The sequence below is a fragment of the Loxodonta africana genome, chromosome 14, assembly GCF_030014295.1.
Source record: "Loxodonta africana isolate mLoxAfr1 chromosome 14, mLoxAfr1.hap2, whole genome shotgun sequence".
Taxonomy (NCBI): domain Eukaryota; kingdom Metazoa; phylum Chordata; class Mammalia; order Proboscidea; family Elephantidae; genus Loxodonta; species Loxodonta africana.
Genome location: NC_087355.1, coordinates 20748480 through 20767898, shown reverse-complemented (window position 1 = coordinate 20767898; position 19419 = coordinate 20748480). Strand labels below are relative to the sequence as shown.

Here is a 19419-nt window from a genome sequence, read left to right as displayed (position 1 = left end):
GCTTTTAAAATTCTGTAATGTTTTAATAGCATGAAGTGTTACTTACAACTCTTTAACATATTGGTAGGAAAATACTACGCTTGATGAAGTTTACTAGTGTTATTATGTCTCTGCCCTCCCCCCTCATTTTTTTTTTTTCTAAACATGCATTCTGTTTACTTGCTTGCCTGCAGTGCTAAGACAAGGACTGGCATTCAGTCAAATCTATCGTTTTTCCTTGTCCGACGGCACTCTTGTTGCTGCCCAAACGAAGAGCAAACTCATCCGTTCTCAGACTACTAACGAACCTCAGCTTGTAATATCTTTACATATGCTTCACAGGTAATCCTAGTTCTAAGAACTCATTTTCCCTTCCCAAGTTAGGAGGAAATGTTACAACAGCAATAAATCATCCTAGAGCTTTCCAGGCTTGTTAGATATTTCTGTTGATCTTCCCCAGTAATGTAAAATGTAAATATAAAGTTAAATTGCCATTAACTGTTGGCTAAAAGACAACTCCTAATAACTGGCCAAGTAGGGCTGTCCTCTGAATTTTAGCCTCAGTATTCGTGATTTTTACAATGCAGCCGGAAGCGCACAAGGCCAGGATTAGCTTTGCACTTCCATGACTGGCAGTTACACTGGAGAAGGGAAACGAATCAGTGCACAGTGGGGCTACATGCAGGGCAGGAACACTGAAGCCAGTAGTGTCATGTCTGTTCTAACACTTTCAAATTTATGTACTTAGAAGGAATATTTTAGATTTTTGTTTTCAGGTTTAAATTAACTTCTTGATATTCTACTTTAAATGGAAGGGTAATAAACATTTCCATCAAAAATGAAAGTAAAGAATATTGAGTGTTGATTTTTTAAAGTAAATGTCATAAACTATATTGTTTTAGAGCACAAATCTGGGAAGGTGATTAAATTTCAAGTTAATATAAATATTTGTGTATGTGCTATATAGAACTTTATGAGGTACTATCAGAAGATATATAAAGTTGCTCTGGTTAAAGAATTCCATTTTATTACCTTCCCCAATTATTTACTTTTTTATTTGGGAATTAAAAAAAAAAACTGGCAGCTCTGTTTGCCAGCTGCTAATAAATCTGACCTCAAACTGAAACAATTTGAAAGTGATTACAGATGTGCCAAATTTCACCCACCTAACTTGAAGCTAATGTTTGACAATTTGTGAAATCGATTTTGTTTGGGTTTGTGAACACATTTGGTAACTCACAAGTGACGGCCAAGGCTGTAAATTAGAGCTCCTAGGACTTGGAAAGTCATCTAGCTTAGAAAACCTGCTTTTAGTCATTAGTAAGGAGATGGATGGGAGCTGTCTAGGAGTAAGGGAGTAAAATCACACACAAAAGTCACTCTGCACTTGCCTCCCAGCCAAGTTGTCTGTCTTGGAGGCTCATGCCCTGACTTGCAGAGTGGCGGGGAGAAGTAAGTGGAAATCTGTTTGACGAGGCACTGTAACGCTGAGCAGTTTTAGTAACTTTTTGGCTCTAGAATTTGCAGAGTTTCTGATAGTTAGGGGTATGTTTTTCTCCCTAAGTTTGCTTTTCATCATGAGCCACGTGGTACATATCAGAACACTCCAGACTTACAGATGTGTCTATTGTTAGGGATCAGAATCTGGCAAGTAATTAAATACAGCGATACTTGTTTGGGTCATCTCTTTAAGGTGGTGCAAGCTCTCAGTTATTCATGGTAATAAACTGTTTAATGAGAAAGATATGTCATGTAATTGTAACCCCCCTAATGTCTTATCTAGTAAATGCAATTTCAACGTAGTAGTAGTCAGATTTAAACACAGCTCCTCTCTAAAACCTCAGACATCGTAATGAGTTGGCTGAAAAACATGCCTTTTGGCCCAAAACTGTACATGTTCAGTCTTGTCCATAATTGCAGATGGCTTCATCAAAGTATTATCTTTCCTTTAAATGTAGTCTATTCTTTTAGAGAAAGAAGCCACCTTGTTTTTTAAAAATTACTGACAACTTTTTATTTTTCCTTTTAACTAATTTTTTTTTTTTTTTTTTCCTCTTACACAGAGAGCAGAATGTGTGTGTAATGAATCCGGATCTGACTGGACAAGCTATGGGGAAGCCATTGAATCCAATTAGCTCTAGCAGCCCTGCCCATCAGGCCATGTGCAGTGGGAACCCAGGTCAGGACATGACCCTCAGTAGCAATATAAATTTTCCCATAAATGGCCCAAAGGAACAGATGGGCATGCCCATGGGCAGGTTTGGTGGTTCTGGGGGAATGAACCATGTGTCAAGCATGCAAGCAACCACTCCTCAGGGTAGTAACTATGCACTCAAAATGAACAGTCCCTCACAAAGCAGCCCTGGTATGAACCCAGGACAGCCCAACTCCATGCTCTCACCAAGGCATCGCATGAGCCCTGGAGTGGCTGGAAGCCCTCGAATCCCACCCAGTCAGTTTTCCCCTGCAGGAAGCTTGCATTCCCCTGTGGGAGTTTGCAGCAGCACAGGAAATAGCCATAGTTACACCAACAGTTCCCTCAATGCACTTCAGGCCCTCAGTGAGGGGCACGGGGTCTCATTAGGGTCATCGTTGGCTTCACCGGACCTAAAAATGGGCAATTTGCAAAACTCCCCAGTTAATATGAATCCTCCCCCGCTCAGCAAGATGGGAAGCTTAGACTCCAAAGACTGTTTTGGACTTTATGGGGAGCCATCTGAAGGTACAACTGGACAAACAGAGAGCAGCTGCCATCCTGGGGAGCAGAAGGAAACAAATGATTCCAACATGCCCCAGCCTGGGAACAGTGAGAGGCCTGACGGACAGAACCGACTGCACGACAGCAAAGGACAGACCAAGCTCCTGCAGCTGCTGACCACCAAGTCGGATCAGATGGAGCCTTCACCATTACCCAGCTCTTTGTCGGACACAAACAAGGACTCCACAAGTAGCTTGCCTGGTTCTGGGTCAACACATGGGACATCGCTCAAGGAGAAGCATAAAATTTTGCACAGACTCTTGCAGGACAGCAGTTCCCCTGTGGACTTGACTAAGTTAATCGCAGAAGCCACAGGCAAAGAGTTGAGCCAGGAGTCCAGCAGCACAGCTCCGGGTTCAGAAGTGACTATTAAACAGGAGCCAGTGAGCCCCAAAAAGAAAGAGAATGCACTACTTCGCTATTTGCTAGATAAAGATGATACTAAAGATATTGGTTTACCAGAAATAACCCCCAAACTTGAGCGACTGGACAGTAAGACAGACCCTGCCGGTAACACAAAATTAATAGCTATGAAAACTGAGAAAGAGGAGATGACCTTTGAGCCTAGTGACCAGGTAAGTTTTGTAATATGTTCTCCCAAGAGTACTAATCCACATTCATCAAAGATTTTCTCCACAGGGGCCTTTTGAGGCCCCAGGTGATTAGATAAAAATAAGCCTTCTTTTTTGTCTTGCTTACCTTAAGACAGTTAATTCTCAATGAAACTACGTGTTCTTAGTGAATAGTGACACTGGTATAAAACAGAGGTTGGCAGACTTTTTCTGTAAAGAGCCAAATGGTAATGTTTAATATGGCTCTGCAGGCCTCTGGTCCCTGCCACAAGTGTTCACTTCTACCCTCATAGTGCCAAAGCAGTCACAGACACTATGTAAACAAGCAAGTGTAAATGTGTTCCCATAAAACTTTACGTATGGACACTGAAACTTGAATTTTATATAATTTTCATGTGTCACAAAATATTCTTTCGATTTTGTTTTTTTTAACCATAAAAATAAGTGAAACCCATTCTTAGTTCACGGGCCCCACCAAAGCAAATGGTGGGCTAGATCTGGCCCTCAGACTATAGTTTGCTGACCACTGATACAGAGGATGCCTCAAATACGAGCTAGTCACTTCCTTGAAAATGAGCTTTGTCAGAATGAGTTATTTGTTTACTTTTCTCTCTTTTTAAGATCAACGTTTAACTGATTTCTCAGAACTAATGACGATCATTCTGCCTTTCTTTATCCTCAGCTGTAACTCTGAATGCAGAAGAATTTAAATATAAAAAATATTTAAGAGGAAATGCATAGTAGGAAAGGAGAGGTAAAGTTTGGCTTGATGTTAATATATCTGAGCCATTGTGTGTGAAGTTCAAAACCAGAGTAATAAGTTATATTATTTGTTAATTTGGTCTAAAAAATTAATTTCAAAAAAAAAATCCAGAAGAGCCAAAATGATGTTCAAAAATCATTCTTTACAGTACTCGAATGAGATAATGACATCACAGGAAAAACAGAAAGCCATTTAAATTTTTTTTTTCCTAACTGTGATTTTGGAGAAAATTTACATAGCAAATTTAGGCTCTCATTAACAATTTCTGTACATGTTATTCACTGACATTGGTAACACTTTTCATAATGTGTCAGAATGCTCATTATTTCCCTTCTGGCTGTTCTCTGTCCATTAATCTGGCTTCCTTGTCCCTCCTTACCATCTCATCTTTGCTCCAGGGTAAATGTTGACCATTAGGTCTCATTTAGATGATTGTTAAGAGGAGCAAAATACTCACGGGTGATTTTTATTTTATGAGAAGCCACTCTGTCTTTTGACTGATAGGTGACCCCTGGGAGTAGTTTGAGTTCCAAGTTTAAAGGGTATCCCAGGGCAATAGTCTCAGGGCTTCCCCTAGTCTCTTAGCAGTCCAGTAAGCCTGATCTTTTTCAGGAGTTTGAGTTTTATTCCACGTTTTTCTCCTATTCTGTGTGGGACCATCATCTACTGTATTTCTGGTCAGAACAGTTGGTAGTGGTGGCCAGATACCATCTAGTTCTTCTGGTCTCAAGGTAGATGAGGCTGTGATTCATATAGACTGTTAGTTCTGTACACTCGTTTCTTCTTTGAATCTTTGGTTTCCTTCTTTCTCTTTTGCTCCAGATGCATAGAGACCAATAGTTCTGTCTTAGATGGCTGCTTGCAAATTTTTAAGACCCCATACACTACTCACCAAACTAGGATGTAGAACATTATCTTTATGAGCCGTGTGATGCCAGATGACCAAGTTGCCCCCCAAGAGTATGGTCCTAAGTCTTCAAAACCACTAACCCGATCCTGCAACGTTTTTGGTTATGTCCGGAAAGTATTTATAACTGTAGCCCCCATGTATGAGTATATATGCAACACACACAAATACGTAGATACACTTGCCTACAGAAACACCTCTGCGTGTGTACCTGCATATTCATGTGTGCTTAACTGTACATACATAAGCATACATCTGTATCTATTAACCACACACATTTTTTTTTGTTGTTGTTGTTATTACTGTTGTTGCAAAATTGTATATGTTGTAGGCTTTTACCAAAATCGTCCATTATTGTGTACTTCTTAGTGTCATTTTTTACCTTGGTCAAGTCGTGCTGACTTCACCCTTATATGGTATTGCCTTATTCATCACCAAAACTAACAAGTGTCTACTATCTAGAAAGTGACTTTCCCTCCCTCTCCTTCCAAAGAATGTTTTCTGTATGTATATCTGTTCTTATCTTTTTATAACAGTGAGATCTTACAGTGTTTGTCCTTTTGTGATTGACTTATTGCAATCAGCATAATGTCCCCCAGATTGATCCATGTTTTAGTATATTTTGAGAACGTGTCACTATTCTTTATGCCTGAATGCTGTTCCATTTTGTGTATGTACCACAGTTTATCCATTTATCTGTTGATGGTTAGTTAGGTTGTTTCTGTCTTTTTGCTATTGGGAATAATGCTGCAGTGAACATGGGTGTGCACATATCTGTTCGTGTCCGTAGTTTTAGTTTTCTAGGGTATGTATACCTAGGAGTGGGATTGCTGGATCATATGATCATTTACTTCTACCCCACGCCTGATCATAAAATCAATAGAAATTTCTATTTCTAGCTTTTTGAGGAAACACCAACCATTTTCCACAGTGGTTGAACCGATTTACAACCCCGCCAAGAGTGGAGCAGGGTTCATATCTCCCCGCAACCTCACCAGCATTTGTGGTTTTCTGTTTTTTTGATCAGTGCCATTTTTGCAGGGGTGGGATGGTATCTTGTTATAGTTTTGATTTTCATCTCTTTTTTTTTTAATGGCTAGTGATTGCAAGCATCTTTTCATGTGTTTGTTGGCTGCTTGAATGTTCTCTTTGGTGAAGTGTTTGTTCATGTACTTTGCCCATTTTTTAATTAGGTTGTTTTTCTTTTTGTTGTTGAGTTGAAGTTTTTTATATACATTTTAGAGATTAGACCCTTATCAGATATATTGTTCCCAAAGATTTTTTCCCATCTATAAGTTCTCTTTTTACTCTTTTGATAAAGTTTTTTGATGAGCATAAATATTTAATTTTTAGTAGGTCCTAGTTATCTAACTTGTCTTCTGTTGCTCATGCATTTATACTTGTGTTTGGTAATCTATTACTGAAGCAAACTAGGTCCCATAATATTGTCCCTGCATTATCTTCCAGGAACTTCATGGTTTTCACTTTAACATTTAGGTCTTTGATCCATTTTTAGTTAGTTTTTGCATATGGTGTTAGGTCCTGTTTTGTTTTTCTGCAAATAAATATCTAGCTTTGGCAGCACCACTTGCTAAAGAGATTACTTTTTCCCCATTGAATGGACTTTAACCCCTTATCAAAAATCAGCTAAACCAAACCCGTTGCCATCAAGTTGATTCCAACTTAGGTTGACTCTATAGGACAGGGTAGAACTGCCCTATAGGGTTTCCAAGGCTGTAAATCTTTAATAAGGAAGCAGGCTGCCACATCTTTCTCTCGTGGAGCAGCTGGTAGTTTTGAACAGCAGATCTTTTGGTTAGCAGCTGAGCACTTTAACCACTGTGCCACCAGGGCTCCTTCAGGTGCTCATAGATGGTTGTATTTATTTCTGGGTTTAATATTCTTATCTATTTTTTTTTTTTTTTAATGAGTTATTACTGCCATAATGCTTGACATCAGGCATTTCCTGGGGGGATCAATTGACTGGCTGGTATTAATGATTCAAGACTTCACCTGCACCATCACCTCTGCCTCTTGGCCATTAATCCGTGCCCTGTACTTCAAAATCTTTCCTCAAGCCATGACTGGCTAAGAAGTAAAGAAGCTGTATAGGCCTTCCTACTTAAAATTTTCTTTAATTTGTTGTTGAAATTTGTTTTCCAAGTAGATATTTTATGTGTCACTGTCCTCGGGGACCAGGTGTGGGTAGGGAGAGAAGAGAGGGCACCCCTTTGCTGTAACTCTGAAGTCTGCCGAGTCAGCAGAGGCTAACCCAGAGGCAGGTCTAGGATCGAAAGCAATAATCAGGAAAGCTGAGACCACACATGCTCTTAGAGCTGGTCCCCTTCCATGGTTCTAAGCACTTAGCTCCTTTATATCTTTTACTTTGGTGTCTTGACAGCTGCTACCATTCCTAAAAGGCAGCTATAATTTTTCAAACCTTTGTGCCCTTCGCAAGGAAAACAGAGCCAAATTATATAAAGATCTTTGGTGATTAATTCTTAAATTTAGATGTTCATGCTGGGCTCTGTGTATCAGCTATTCTGTAATGCTGTAAGATCATTAGGTGCGGGGGAGTCAGGGTCTCAGCAGAAAATTAATCCCAGTGTCTTAGGTTAAAATGAAGTATAAAACCATATTGACAAGTATAAATGTTTTAATCTCCTAAGGTTCACTAGAATTAGTAGAGTTAGTGGCAGGTCAAAATGGCAGGCACAGATACTGTCACTCAGGTTTCCGCACACACTAGAGGGCAGAATGGTGACCCATCAGGTACACCTTAGCTTAGTGTCGAAAGTGGCCGCTTCCTTCGTAGACAAAATTAACTTCTGTCCCAGGCCTGTGGCCCTAGGGGTTAGAAGGTCAAGGAAGGGGGACACTGTTCGGCAGTTCTATATTTAGCCCTGTATTGCACTAACTTCAGGCAAGACACTGACAAGAGAAGATAACTTAAAAAAAAAAAGTGCTTGAGTCACTTGTAGTTTCTAATTGTTGTTTAGGAGAAACATTTGCCGCATCAGAATTGTCTCATTTGGGAAACATAAAGCCCGGAATGTAATCGGCACAAATCTGTTATGCTGGGTGGATCAAAAAGCAGTGTATAGACAAACGCACACACGTACAGTATATTTTTCATAATGAAACCCAGTCCTTGGTCTCACCCTCCCTCCACTTCCATTTAAAACTCCACCAAAAACATTGCTTCAGAGCACTTTAACATCAAAAACGTTGCAACTTGAAAAGTTACCACAGGAAGTGTGCATTACCTAAATTTAGATCAAAGTTAGAATGGCTTACTTTAATAAAAAAAAAAGAAAAAAAAAAAACAGTGATTCTTTCACCTCCTGGTCTCCTTCACTATTCCCAAATACAGATTACTTATATCCCATGTTAAGTGCTACACCCATTTATTGAAGACTTTTCTTTCATTTCAAGGGAGTACAATAAATTGTTTGTATAGTAAGATAAAACAAACTGTTAAGCGGGCCTGAACTGCACAGTTAATAGACTTGCTATTTCGATTCAGAGAATAGCCATTAACTTAGTGCGAGTTTAACCTATTGCCAACTTATTAGAGACAGGAAGTACTTCGATGGCACTGTGATACCTCAGGCGGCATGCTTTACTGGGTAGAGTATTTAAACAGTGTTTGTTTCTACAGGATTTCATCACCAACAGGAAACAGCAACAGAAAATATTTCTAATATGTTTACTGACTTTTAAGTTATATATTTGCACAATGGAGCATGGTTGACACGTTACCAAATGATACTCTTCTGTTCTTTCTAATGCTTCAGGGACACTTATGATGAGGGTGAGGCAATAGTCTGAAGAGAATTTCTTGTTATTTGACTCCATTGGAAAGGCAAACCATATTTTAAACCAATAGCTATCTTGGCATTTTCCCTCCAAATGTGGTAGAATTGTATTACCATTTTTTAACAATTTTATTTTAGGCAAATGTGGTAAATTACACTTTCACTTAAAAAATTTGGAAAACTGTTTTGTAATTTCTTATAATGCTTACGTTGTTAATATTCATGTGCTCTTTATATTTCCTTCAGAGAATAAGTTGACTTGACACATGAAAAATTCATATAAGTAGCAAAAAAAAAAAATAATGAAAAATTGAAGAAATCAAGTTCAATTTCCATTTTGTAGAACTTTTGCAAATAATGTGACACATTTTCTAGCCGAAATAGTTTAACTATTCAAATCGATGTGGCTAATTTGAGCATTCAAATAGATGCCTAAGCAAAATTTTGAAGTATCTTGGCAAAGCATTTTAAAGGAAGACATTATTAATCTTTTTGTCTTGCAGAGGAGTTGTGCCTAACAAAGTGAATAGGGACTGGAAGAACTTTTGGTGAGAATTAAAGCTTAAAAATTTTGGGGAGAGGAAATGTTTGAAGGTCAGAAACTTGATGTAACCAAATCCATCCCTTCTAGAACTTAATTTTGAATACAGAAGAAAATGCTATAGTCATAAAATTTTATTGCTGAGCAACCCAAGGGCTGTAGACATTCTGAATTTTACCTCCTGAAGAACATTTAAAGTAAACTTACAACAATTAGATTGTTAAATATGTACTTTGAAAATTGATGAGGAATAAACACAGGCATATCAACACTATCTCTAGTAGGGAAAATTTCATATTGGATTTGTCAGGTGGTAAGCTTAATGAATTCACTTAGTGTCCATAGCTGTTGGTCTCTGTAGAACCACTTGTTTTTGATAGTTGCATCAAGAAGATTCTTCATGGCTTTCTTATGACAAATAAATGTTTGTTACTTGTCAGAGCTAGACTGACTCACAGTTGAATTAGGTCTACTCTTAAAATGGCTGAGATCAAAATTTGAAAATGAATTTTTGAAAAACAACAAAAATTTATTCTGCCACAGTTCTGAAAGCCAGAAGTTCAAAATTAGGGGTTTAGCAGGTCTTTGCCTTCTCTGAAGTTATTAGGCAAAGATCCTTTCCTTGCCTCCTAGAGCTTCTGGGGAGCCCTGGTGGTGCAGTGGTTAAGAGCTTGGCTGTTGACCAAAAGGTTGACAGTTCAGATCCACCAGCCGCTCCTTGGAAACCCTATGGGGCAGTTCTACTCTGTCTTATAGGATCACTATGAGTTGGAATTAAATTGAATCAAATTGAATTGACTCAACGTCATTTAACAAACAATGATGACAGTTTCTGGTAGCCCTAAGCATTCCCTGGTTTGTGGCAGCGTAATTCCAATCTCTGCCTCAGTCGTCACATGGCATTCTTCCATTTGTGTGTCTGTGTCTGTTCTTTCTTTTTTTTAATAATATTTTATTGTGTTTTTGGTGAGAGTTTATACAACAAATTAGGTTCCCATTTAACCATTTCTACACACAAATTATTCAGTGACATTGATTATATTTTTCACAATGTATCAGTACTAGTATTTTCATCCTGGTTGTCACATGTTCTTTTTTTTTTTTCCTTCTAAAGTTTTAATACATGCTTTTCAAAAATAAAAGTAAACCAAAGGAAATAATGGATTGATTTTTTTTAAATTACCTCCTTAAATAAGAATAATTAAACCATCCAAATATACTTTAACATTCCGTGCATGTGTGTGTATATATGTGTGTGTATGTGTGTATATATATATATAAAATATTGAACTCAGACTCATTAAACACAGGAGTAAATTAGAAAGGAAGGATCATAAATTATGTCACTAAAAAAAGTGTCACTAGAAGTCCTTAAAACTTCTGCTATCCATCCAGGGTGGTTTAAAGTATAATCTTATTTGCACAAAAAAAAAAAGGAAAGGTAGAGTCTACACCTAGACTATTGTCCATCTATGTTAAAAAAATAAAAACAAAAACTTTGTTTTACACATATATGGGATGGGGGAGATATGTTATAAATGTAAGAGCATATATTGAGGAAAATACTGTATTTTTATTATTTTTTTATATGAACCTGTTCATTTTAGTTGTTTCTCATCGAAGACAATCTGCAAAGCTTTCTCAAGACGAAACTTATTACAGCCCGTCTCCCTCACCCCCACACATGTACTGAGCTTGGAGGGCCACTCCTTAAAAACACAGTAGACAAGGCAGCGTTGTAGGCGGGAAACTTTGTTTCACAGGCAGAGATAAGCTTCAGCTTAGTAGAGCTTCTTTCTGATCTTTGGAGCTATTTCATGATGAAATAATAAGGATATTTAGCACACACTGTAATGAAACATTATTTCTGAGAAATTAATGGAAGTTGTAGGAATGCTTATGAGAAATTTAGTTCAACGTGGGAAAAAATTAATTATAGGTTAAGGTGGTTAAAGGAATTCATTGTGTTTACTGAGGGCATATTACCTTCCAGGCACTGCCCTTGGAGGAAAATAAACGTTTATACTGAAAGCATCCATTTATTCAGTAAAACATGATAAAGGTAGATTATGTACAGGTACATTTAGCTTACACAGAGTCAACTATATGCATTCGGAAAAAAATGAAGAAGTGGTTATTAAATGGTTTTTTAAATAGTGTGAGCAGTTTTGCCCACCGTTCGTCTCAATTAGTACATGCCCCGGTTGGGTGAGCATGGGCTGTGTGACGTGGATTTGCTGGTATTTGGTTCCCTGGTGGCTCTAATAGTATGACTATGAAGCCGCAAGTTTTTTTGTGTGCATGTGCGGTATGGACTGCTTCATTTGGGACTCAGCCAAAGAAATAGTAACTGTTCCCACTCTGGAGGAAAAACTAGCTGGATTGCCCTTGGAGAAGATATCTAGTGAGGTGCCTTCCTGAGAAGTTCAAAAGGTCATTTTGTCTGTCTGTACTTTAGGATGTTCACTTTGGAACCTAACTCCTACCTGAGTTAGATAATCTCCCATATTTGATGCTCTTCTCTTATTAGAAGCTCAGGGTGACTAAACTAACCAGATAAAAAATCTTATATTTGTTCTGACAATTCATTACAAAGTCCTGGAAAATAGATCTCCAGGTTATCGCTAAGCTAGTTGTTTCTGCAAAGACTCAAGTAAAATGTCACTTGAGTCTGTCCTTCCTAACATGAGAAATATATTCAGTAAAAGGACATCCCATACAGATAGTACATTTGCAGTATATTACAGAAATCTTTGCAGATCCAACCTGCACGTGGGGGATAGGAATTATATGTATATAGGATAAAAGTGTAGGCCATTCCATTTTGCTTTAAATGTAATTTAGTATCAGAAGTACACAATTTCATTTGGAATTGTCAGGGTAAATGAAAGGGTTCTTTTATTTAAATATTGTGGTCAAGGATTCAAAGTTCATGCCAGTGACTTTGGAGAAGCTGCCTAACTTATGTTTTTCTACCTACACATCAAAAGAATCACTCTTACCACTTTCTTCACTAGAAAGTAATCCTAGCATTTGACTTAGTCATTTTCTTGTGTGGTTGGCTCTGTCTGATTTTAATGACCTGGCCCATAGATAGGTTCTACTTAGAAGAATATCTATAAAATCATTTTAGCTTCCTGAAAGAAAAGTACTAAGTATGAAATAGTGGTGATACTTATTATCTTTATGGTGGTAATTAAAAATGAAATTATAAAAAAAGTAAAAAAGCCATAAGAAACACTTTTATGGCTTTGTGATATCAGGTTAATAGGTGGTGTGATTGGGAGCAACCAGTTTTTATCCTGCTTCCCTACATTTTGTCACCTAAGCTGGTGAGTGACTGAGAAAGCCAGTGTCATTTGAAACTGAAAGTATAAGAGGAAAAGAAAGCACTCAGAATGAAAAAGCAATGCTTAGCTAGCTCATGGTTGCTTCAAGCTTACTTTGTTTCCCAACCCCCGACCCCACCCACCCCGCCTTGCCCCATCCCAGCTCTTTCCAAAAAAAAAAAAATTCTTAAAAGGAAATGTTCATTTGCTAAAATACTGATGTCATGCAAATTGTTATTGTTGTTATTTCATAGGAAGTTTTAACCACAAAAACTAGACTTGGACTGTAAGCCATATCTGCTCATAGTTAATTGAGAATATACTCACTCATTAATTGAATGGTTAGCATAAAATAAAGAGGAATTTATAAATTGCCAATGGGTCGCAATGCTAGAAAAGAGCTTTCTTTCAATTCAGCCATTTCTCTTTTTACAGATGAGGAAATTGAGAACCAAGAGATTAAATTACTTGCCCTTTGTCAGTTTAATTTTTAGAAAGATGACGAGTTAACTGTTAGGCTTGAGGTATGCTGTCTATATCTGCATCTTTTTCCTGCCTGTGGTGCTTTATAGCCGTGTGTACCAGTTAGGTCTGTACGTACAGCTGTGCCGTTGTACCACGCCGCCCGCCTGGAGTGGGGCTGGATAAACTCTCTGTTTGTTAACTACAGCCTGGCAGCGAGTTGGACAACCTGGAGGAGATTTTGGATGATTTGCAGAATAGTCAGTTACCACAGCTTTTCCCAGATGCCAGGCCCGGCGCCCCTGCTGGATCAGTCGACAAGCAAGCCATCATCAATGACCTCATGCAACTCACAGCTGAAAACAGCCCTGTCACACCTGTTGGAGCCCAGAAAACAGCATTGCGAATTTCACAGAGCAGTGAGTATGAGATATTGATGGTTATGCCAAGAAAATCGCATATAATCACTATCGGAAACGGATTATTAGGCCTAATGCAAACAGCTTAGTCACTTCAAGGTTTCTGTGATCAAATAGCACCATCTACTGTCCTGGTCCTTTGAAGCATCATTTCAAAATGTAGTCTAGTTAGCAGGTTTTCTCGCACACTCTAGTAGATAATTTAATCAGCAGGGAAGGAAACTGACCCACGTTGATAGCGTTCTTCAGATAATTGCCGTATTTCCTTTCCTTTCTTTTACTGCCTTCAGAAATGAAGTTTAAAATAGATTTTATGTGTTTTAAATATATAACTGAATACCTAAAAAATAGAAAATCAAGGAGTTATGTGAACTTTTTAGGATAACATACTATTAAAAATAAGATTCCTCTCTAAATGTTTAATCATTAAACGTGAAAGGGCTACTATACGCACTAAAAATATCTTGCCCCATCCCTTAGGGAGTCTCGTGTAAGCATAGTTTTATATGGAACTTTATCATGTAAATGTCTTCTGAGTATATTTTAAGCTGTTTAATATGAAGCTTGAAGACCTGACATCATCTATTTATAAGCAAATGTATTTTTATCATTTTTGCATTCTTCTTATTTTAAACCCTTTTAGGTTTAATATGAACTCTTTCTTCACTGTGAACATCTAGTTTACCGACTTGATGTTACCCTAACGTTGTCCAATGGTTTGAGTGGAAGAAAATATCTTTTCTGTCCCAGGGCCATAATTTATAGAAAGATAACCTCTTCGGTGTTAACTGGAGCAGAAGATTTTTCCCTGTTCAATGCCTGACATTTGTTCTCAAACCAGAAAAGGCAGCCATCAGCCAAGTCACAGAATATCTTTATTTTTTTCTCTTCTCGAGTGATTCCTAACCACTCTGAAAAGAGTAAGACAAAAGAAAGATGAGTTTTTGCTTGTTATTTCTGAAACCTGCCTTATTTCTTAGAGAGTAGAGGGTTAATTGGGAACCATGGGAGACCACAGAGTGGAAGTGGGAGAAACACACTGGGTAGTTTATTCTCACTAACCAAGGAGATAGTGAAGGCCTGTGTGGGGAACTCAGAATTTCTTCTCTATTTGTAGCTCCTAATGGTGAGTTGGAGTTGACTCAGTGGCACTGGGTTTTGTTTAGTTGCGATGGTATTTAGATTATTGAGTGGTAACCAGGTAAGGAAACCTGAGGAGGCCGTGATTAAGCGTGTACATAATTTCTGTTCCCAGCCCTACTTTTTCGTAATATTTTTTCTATTATTATTAAGAACTTTTTTTAATGTGCTGTTTCAGACTTTTTTTTATTTTTCAGAGAAAATAAAGCACTTGATATCTAATAACTTAGCTCAATAATTTCTAATATTTTTGTATTTTTTTAATTTAATATCATTGTTATCAAATTGGAGCCCTGGTGGCACAAAAGTTAAGAGCTCGGCTGCTAACCAAAAGGTCAGCAGTTCAAATCTACCAGTCAAGGGGCAGTTCTGTTCTGTCCTGTTAGGGTCACTATCAGTTGGAAGCGCCGTGACGGCGAGGGGTTTAGTTTTGGTTTGGTTATGAAATTACTAAAACCAAAAACCAAACCCAGTATCGTCAAGTCGATAGCAACCCTATAGGACAGAGTAGAACTGCCCCGTAGAGTTTCCAAGGAGTGCCTGGCGGATTTGAACTGCGAAACCTTTGGTTAGCAGCTGTAGCACTTAGCCACTACGCCACCAGGGTTTCCATCAAATTACTAGTTGTCTCTATAATAGTATAGTGCACTAGTATAGTGCTTAGTATGCAAGAAACTCTTATGAACTAACCATAAAATACTGTTTTTTTGCACAAGTAACACCTACGTTTGTTTGCCAACTGCGCCCTCCCCTGCAAGGTATTGTATAAGTGCCACTATGCCAATTTTTTTTACATGTTGCTTTCGAATCTAAATGTATCTGGAATTTAAAGAAACTGTACTTAGAAGAGTAAACAAGGCCCTAAAGCTTTAACTTAATACTGACTTCAAGTAGCAGGCTTTACACTTCAAATTTTACTCTCAATGAGAGTAACCACTTTTAACTTAATTTTAATCCTAGGAAAGTGTCCAGTTAAGACGTGATATTCTAACATCCAAACATATGCATATGGGTTTGTTGCTGCATGCAAGAAATATTGATCGCTTCATAGCTATGAGAAAGTAGTACACCTATGTTGAAATAATATAACAGAAATAAACCATATTAACTATTCACTTAGAAAATACAGTTGAATTTTACAAATTAGGGAGAAAAATATATGGCAAATAGTATCTACATGGTCTCTCTCTTTTTTTTTTTTTTCTTCCATAAATTTTCAAGAATTAGAGATGTGTTGATTAGATTACGAGTTTACTTTTTGGCACTGTGTATATTTTTTGTCTGTTAATTTGTGTTTTATGTAGGCATTTGGTCCCTGACAAGCATATTGTTCTTTTACAGAAAAAAATTTCCCTAAACACTACTACTGCTACTATTCTTTTCCATTATCTTATATTAACCTTCACTTTTCATTTGTTTTCTCCTTAGCTTTTAATAACCCACGACCAGGGCAACTGGGCAGGTTATTACCAAACCAGAATTTACCACTTGATATCACATTGCAAAGCCCAACTGGTGCTGGACCTTTCCCACCAATAAGAAACAGTAGTCCATACGCAATGATACCTCAGCGAGGAATGATGGTTAATCAAGGGATGATAGGAAACCAAGGAAATTTAGGGAACAGTAGCACAGGTAAGGGCTCAAATGCACTGCTTCTTTATTGGTGGGTTATTAACTCAATGATAATGATGTATTCATCCACATCAAACTAGCAGATTTTCCAGGTGATTTTTTTAATGTTAGAAACTAACATCTGAAAGTAAGAAAATTCTACAAATTTTCACTGAGAGTGGCAAGTGAAGCACTGGAAAATATTCCAGTAAGGCTGAACATTTTATTCTGTGATCATTTCTTTTAAAAAGTTTCTAATCATTAATCTTAGAGCCTAGGCCGAATTATTTTGCTTTTATTCCAATTACTTTTCTAGAAAATGTAGTGGTATGTATAAAATAGATTTGTCCATTGCTATTTCTCATTGATAATCTGCTGATATCCCCAAAACATCCTATTAATTGGTGATTTTTGTTTGAAAAATTTCAGAATGAAAGTTTAAAATTCAACCAACCTTCAATATTTTCACTATTCAATTCTTATTCAGAAGAATATTAAGTAAAAATAAAGGACTTTAAACAGTAGCATACATAGTCTCACAGCAACTTTTAGATCTGGTCCACGGCTCTGTTTTTGAAGATTTATGAAGTTGCCTGTGATCTGGTTTGGACCTTGACCTGCTACAATTTAAAGTATCTACCACGTTGCCCAGACACATTCCGAAGTATAATCCCTGTTAAGCAGCAGACATATCCCAAAACTTCCGGAAATCATTATAGCAACAATGATTATTATTGCTACCATGTCCTATACCCTAGAACATCTGTTTATTATAGATACAGCAGTATGCTACGTTTTCTAATGAAGAGTTGTTGCAGTTTACAGAAGACAAAAATAGATATTATAAAAAGAACTTAGATTTGTGGATGTTGTAATTCTTAGTATTGTTTTAGCTTAGACTGGACAGCCTATATATATCACTGGTGTCTGGACTGTGATGACTGTACAATGCTTATACTCCATTCAAGAAAAAAAGAAAGAGTGAAAGAATACCCATTATAATTGCATTAATATTGTTGAATTATGAGTGATTTTTTTGCTTCCTGGACTCTCCATAATCTTATTACATAGATTTTTGGAAATAGATATTTTGAGAAATAAAATGCCTATTCTCCCATAATATCTTTGTATATGTCAAATCTAATCTTAAAGTGGTTTTTAAAATATGTAACATTGTTCTAACTTTTTCAATTGAATTAATTACCCTTCACCCTTAATCATTCAGAAACCCTGGCGGCATAGTGGCTAAGTGCTACGGCTGCTAACCAAAGGGTCAGCAGTTTGAATCCGCCAGGAGCTCCTTGGAAACTCTATGGGGCAGTTCTACTCTGTCCTTTAGGGTCTCTATGAGTGGGAATCGACTCGACAGCACTGGGTTTGGGTTGGTTTTTTTTTTTTTCTTAATCATTTTAATATAACACATTCTCATTTCACAAGAAACACCCACAATATGTCTTCTCTATTTGTTAAGCATACCCTATTTTTAGTTGTTTATCATAATTAAAGTAAATGAAAGTAAGCCATGTATTTGAAGGCAAAACCTGTATACATCCATCATAAAACACTTCAAAATGAAGTGACTTCATTTCGGATTTCCCCCTTTAGGATATCAAGTCTTAGTAAATGTTTGACCATTACCAGCATCCTGGGACCAGGCTAGATAGAATAAGCCCTTGATTCTGCTTGGCAATGCTGTGTCCTTACTGCTTTGTGTGGTCGTTTGATTGCTAATAACTTGGTTATAAAAAGATATTTACAAATCTGTCCTAACCCATTTTGGATCAGAATAATCACAAATGTGGTGATCTAGGTTTATTGAAGAAGTAGTGTTTCCCTTATTTTGCCTATGAAGGACTATAGTAAATATTGGAAAGATCCTATATTTCCCATATGCCTTAGAGGCTACCATGGTCAGTTCTGAAGTTTAACAAATTCTAACATTCTGAAGGGGATTTCTAGGATTTAGAAGTCTAGCATAGTTTTATAATATGTTCTCTGTGAATTTGGTTTATAATTAGAGTATTGATTATCAGTTTTTACCTTGTTCCTCTTAGCTTCACCTCCCTTTTGGAAAGTAAAGCATTGACGTGTATATCAGCTAATGTGATTCACTTCCTGAGGAAGGAAGTTGGGGTTATCCACACACCACAGCACCTGTTTCTAACTACATATGGGAACAACTTCAACAGCTTTTCCGAGCTACAAAGAGTGGCAAGTCCACGTTGTGAAAAATTTGTAGTAATTGCTTATTCGTATTTTTGAGCCAAGGGCCCACGTCTGCCCAAATGAGGGGGTTAGCTATTGCGCTGACTGTGTATTACAGAACGATTGTCTTGTAGAGAGTATGATCATCTGGTGCTCATACGTGCTGAGTATGTTTTCAGTTACCGCATTACTCAGTTTTCTTTGGCTTGCATGCAGGCATGATTGGTAGTAATCCTTCCCGGCCCACCATACCATCTGGAGAATGGGTACCGCAGAGTTCTGCTGTGAGAGTCACCTGTGCTACTACCACCGGTGCCATGAATCAGCCAATCCAAGGAGATATGATCCGGAACCCAACAGCCAGCATCCCCATGAGACCCAACAACCAGCCTGGCCAAAGACAGATGCTTCAGTCTCAGGTCATGAACATAGGTAAGGTAGTTCCAGTGCTCTCTGTGCTTTTAATTTTCATAATTTCTTAGAGTGCTTTAAGTTGTTTCAAGGCTTTTGCCCCTTATTTGTAGTTTAGGCAGTCCCCTGTGTTAAGCTGTCACTCGTGGGATTTTACCAGAGCTTCTACATAGAATCTCAGAGGTTTTCCAGGCATGTAAGAGAAGTCCTTTATGATGCTTTATTGTCATTAAATCACCAGACCTCACCTTTTGGGGATAGTGAATGAGAGCATCGTACTACAAAGGTCATATGATATTTTAAAAACAAAGAAACAGCTGCACAATAGAGCAGTGCTTCCTAAACCTGGATGTTCATCAGAATCATCTGAGGAGTTTAAAAATGCAGGTTGCCGGGCCACCACCCTACACTATTGAATTAAACTCTCCCAGGTCTTCTCTGCAAGTGCTGGGTCTTCTAGAACATCTCATAAAACGTGATGGTCACTAGAATTCTGTTTGG

The 19419-nt window shown here is 37.7% G+C and overlaps 1 protein-coding gene across 22 annotated transcripts in view; it reads left to right on the top strand.

Moving 5' to 3' along the window:
* Positions 1–19419, top strand: part of NCOA2 (nuclear receptor coactivator 2) — a 321186-nt gene that overhangs the window by 269988 nt on the left and 31779 nt on the right. For 21 of the 22 annotated variants that reach the window (XM_064267803.1, XM_064267801.1, XM_023545772.2 and 18 more), the window contains 5 exons: positions 174–321; positions 2043–3312; positions 13338–13548; positions 16117–16323; positions 18724–18939. In XM_064267803.1, coding sequence (XP_064123873.1) covers positions 174–321; positions 2043–3312; positions 13338–13548; positions 16117–16323; positions 18724–18939 — 2052 coding nt within the window. The remainder of the gene's footprint in view (positions 1–173; positions 322–2042; positions 3313–13337; positions 13549–16116; positions 16324–18723; positions 18940–19419) is intronic. The other variant, XM_064267802.1, reaches the window with a different exon arrangement.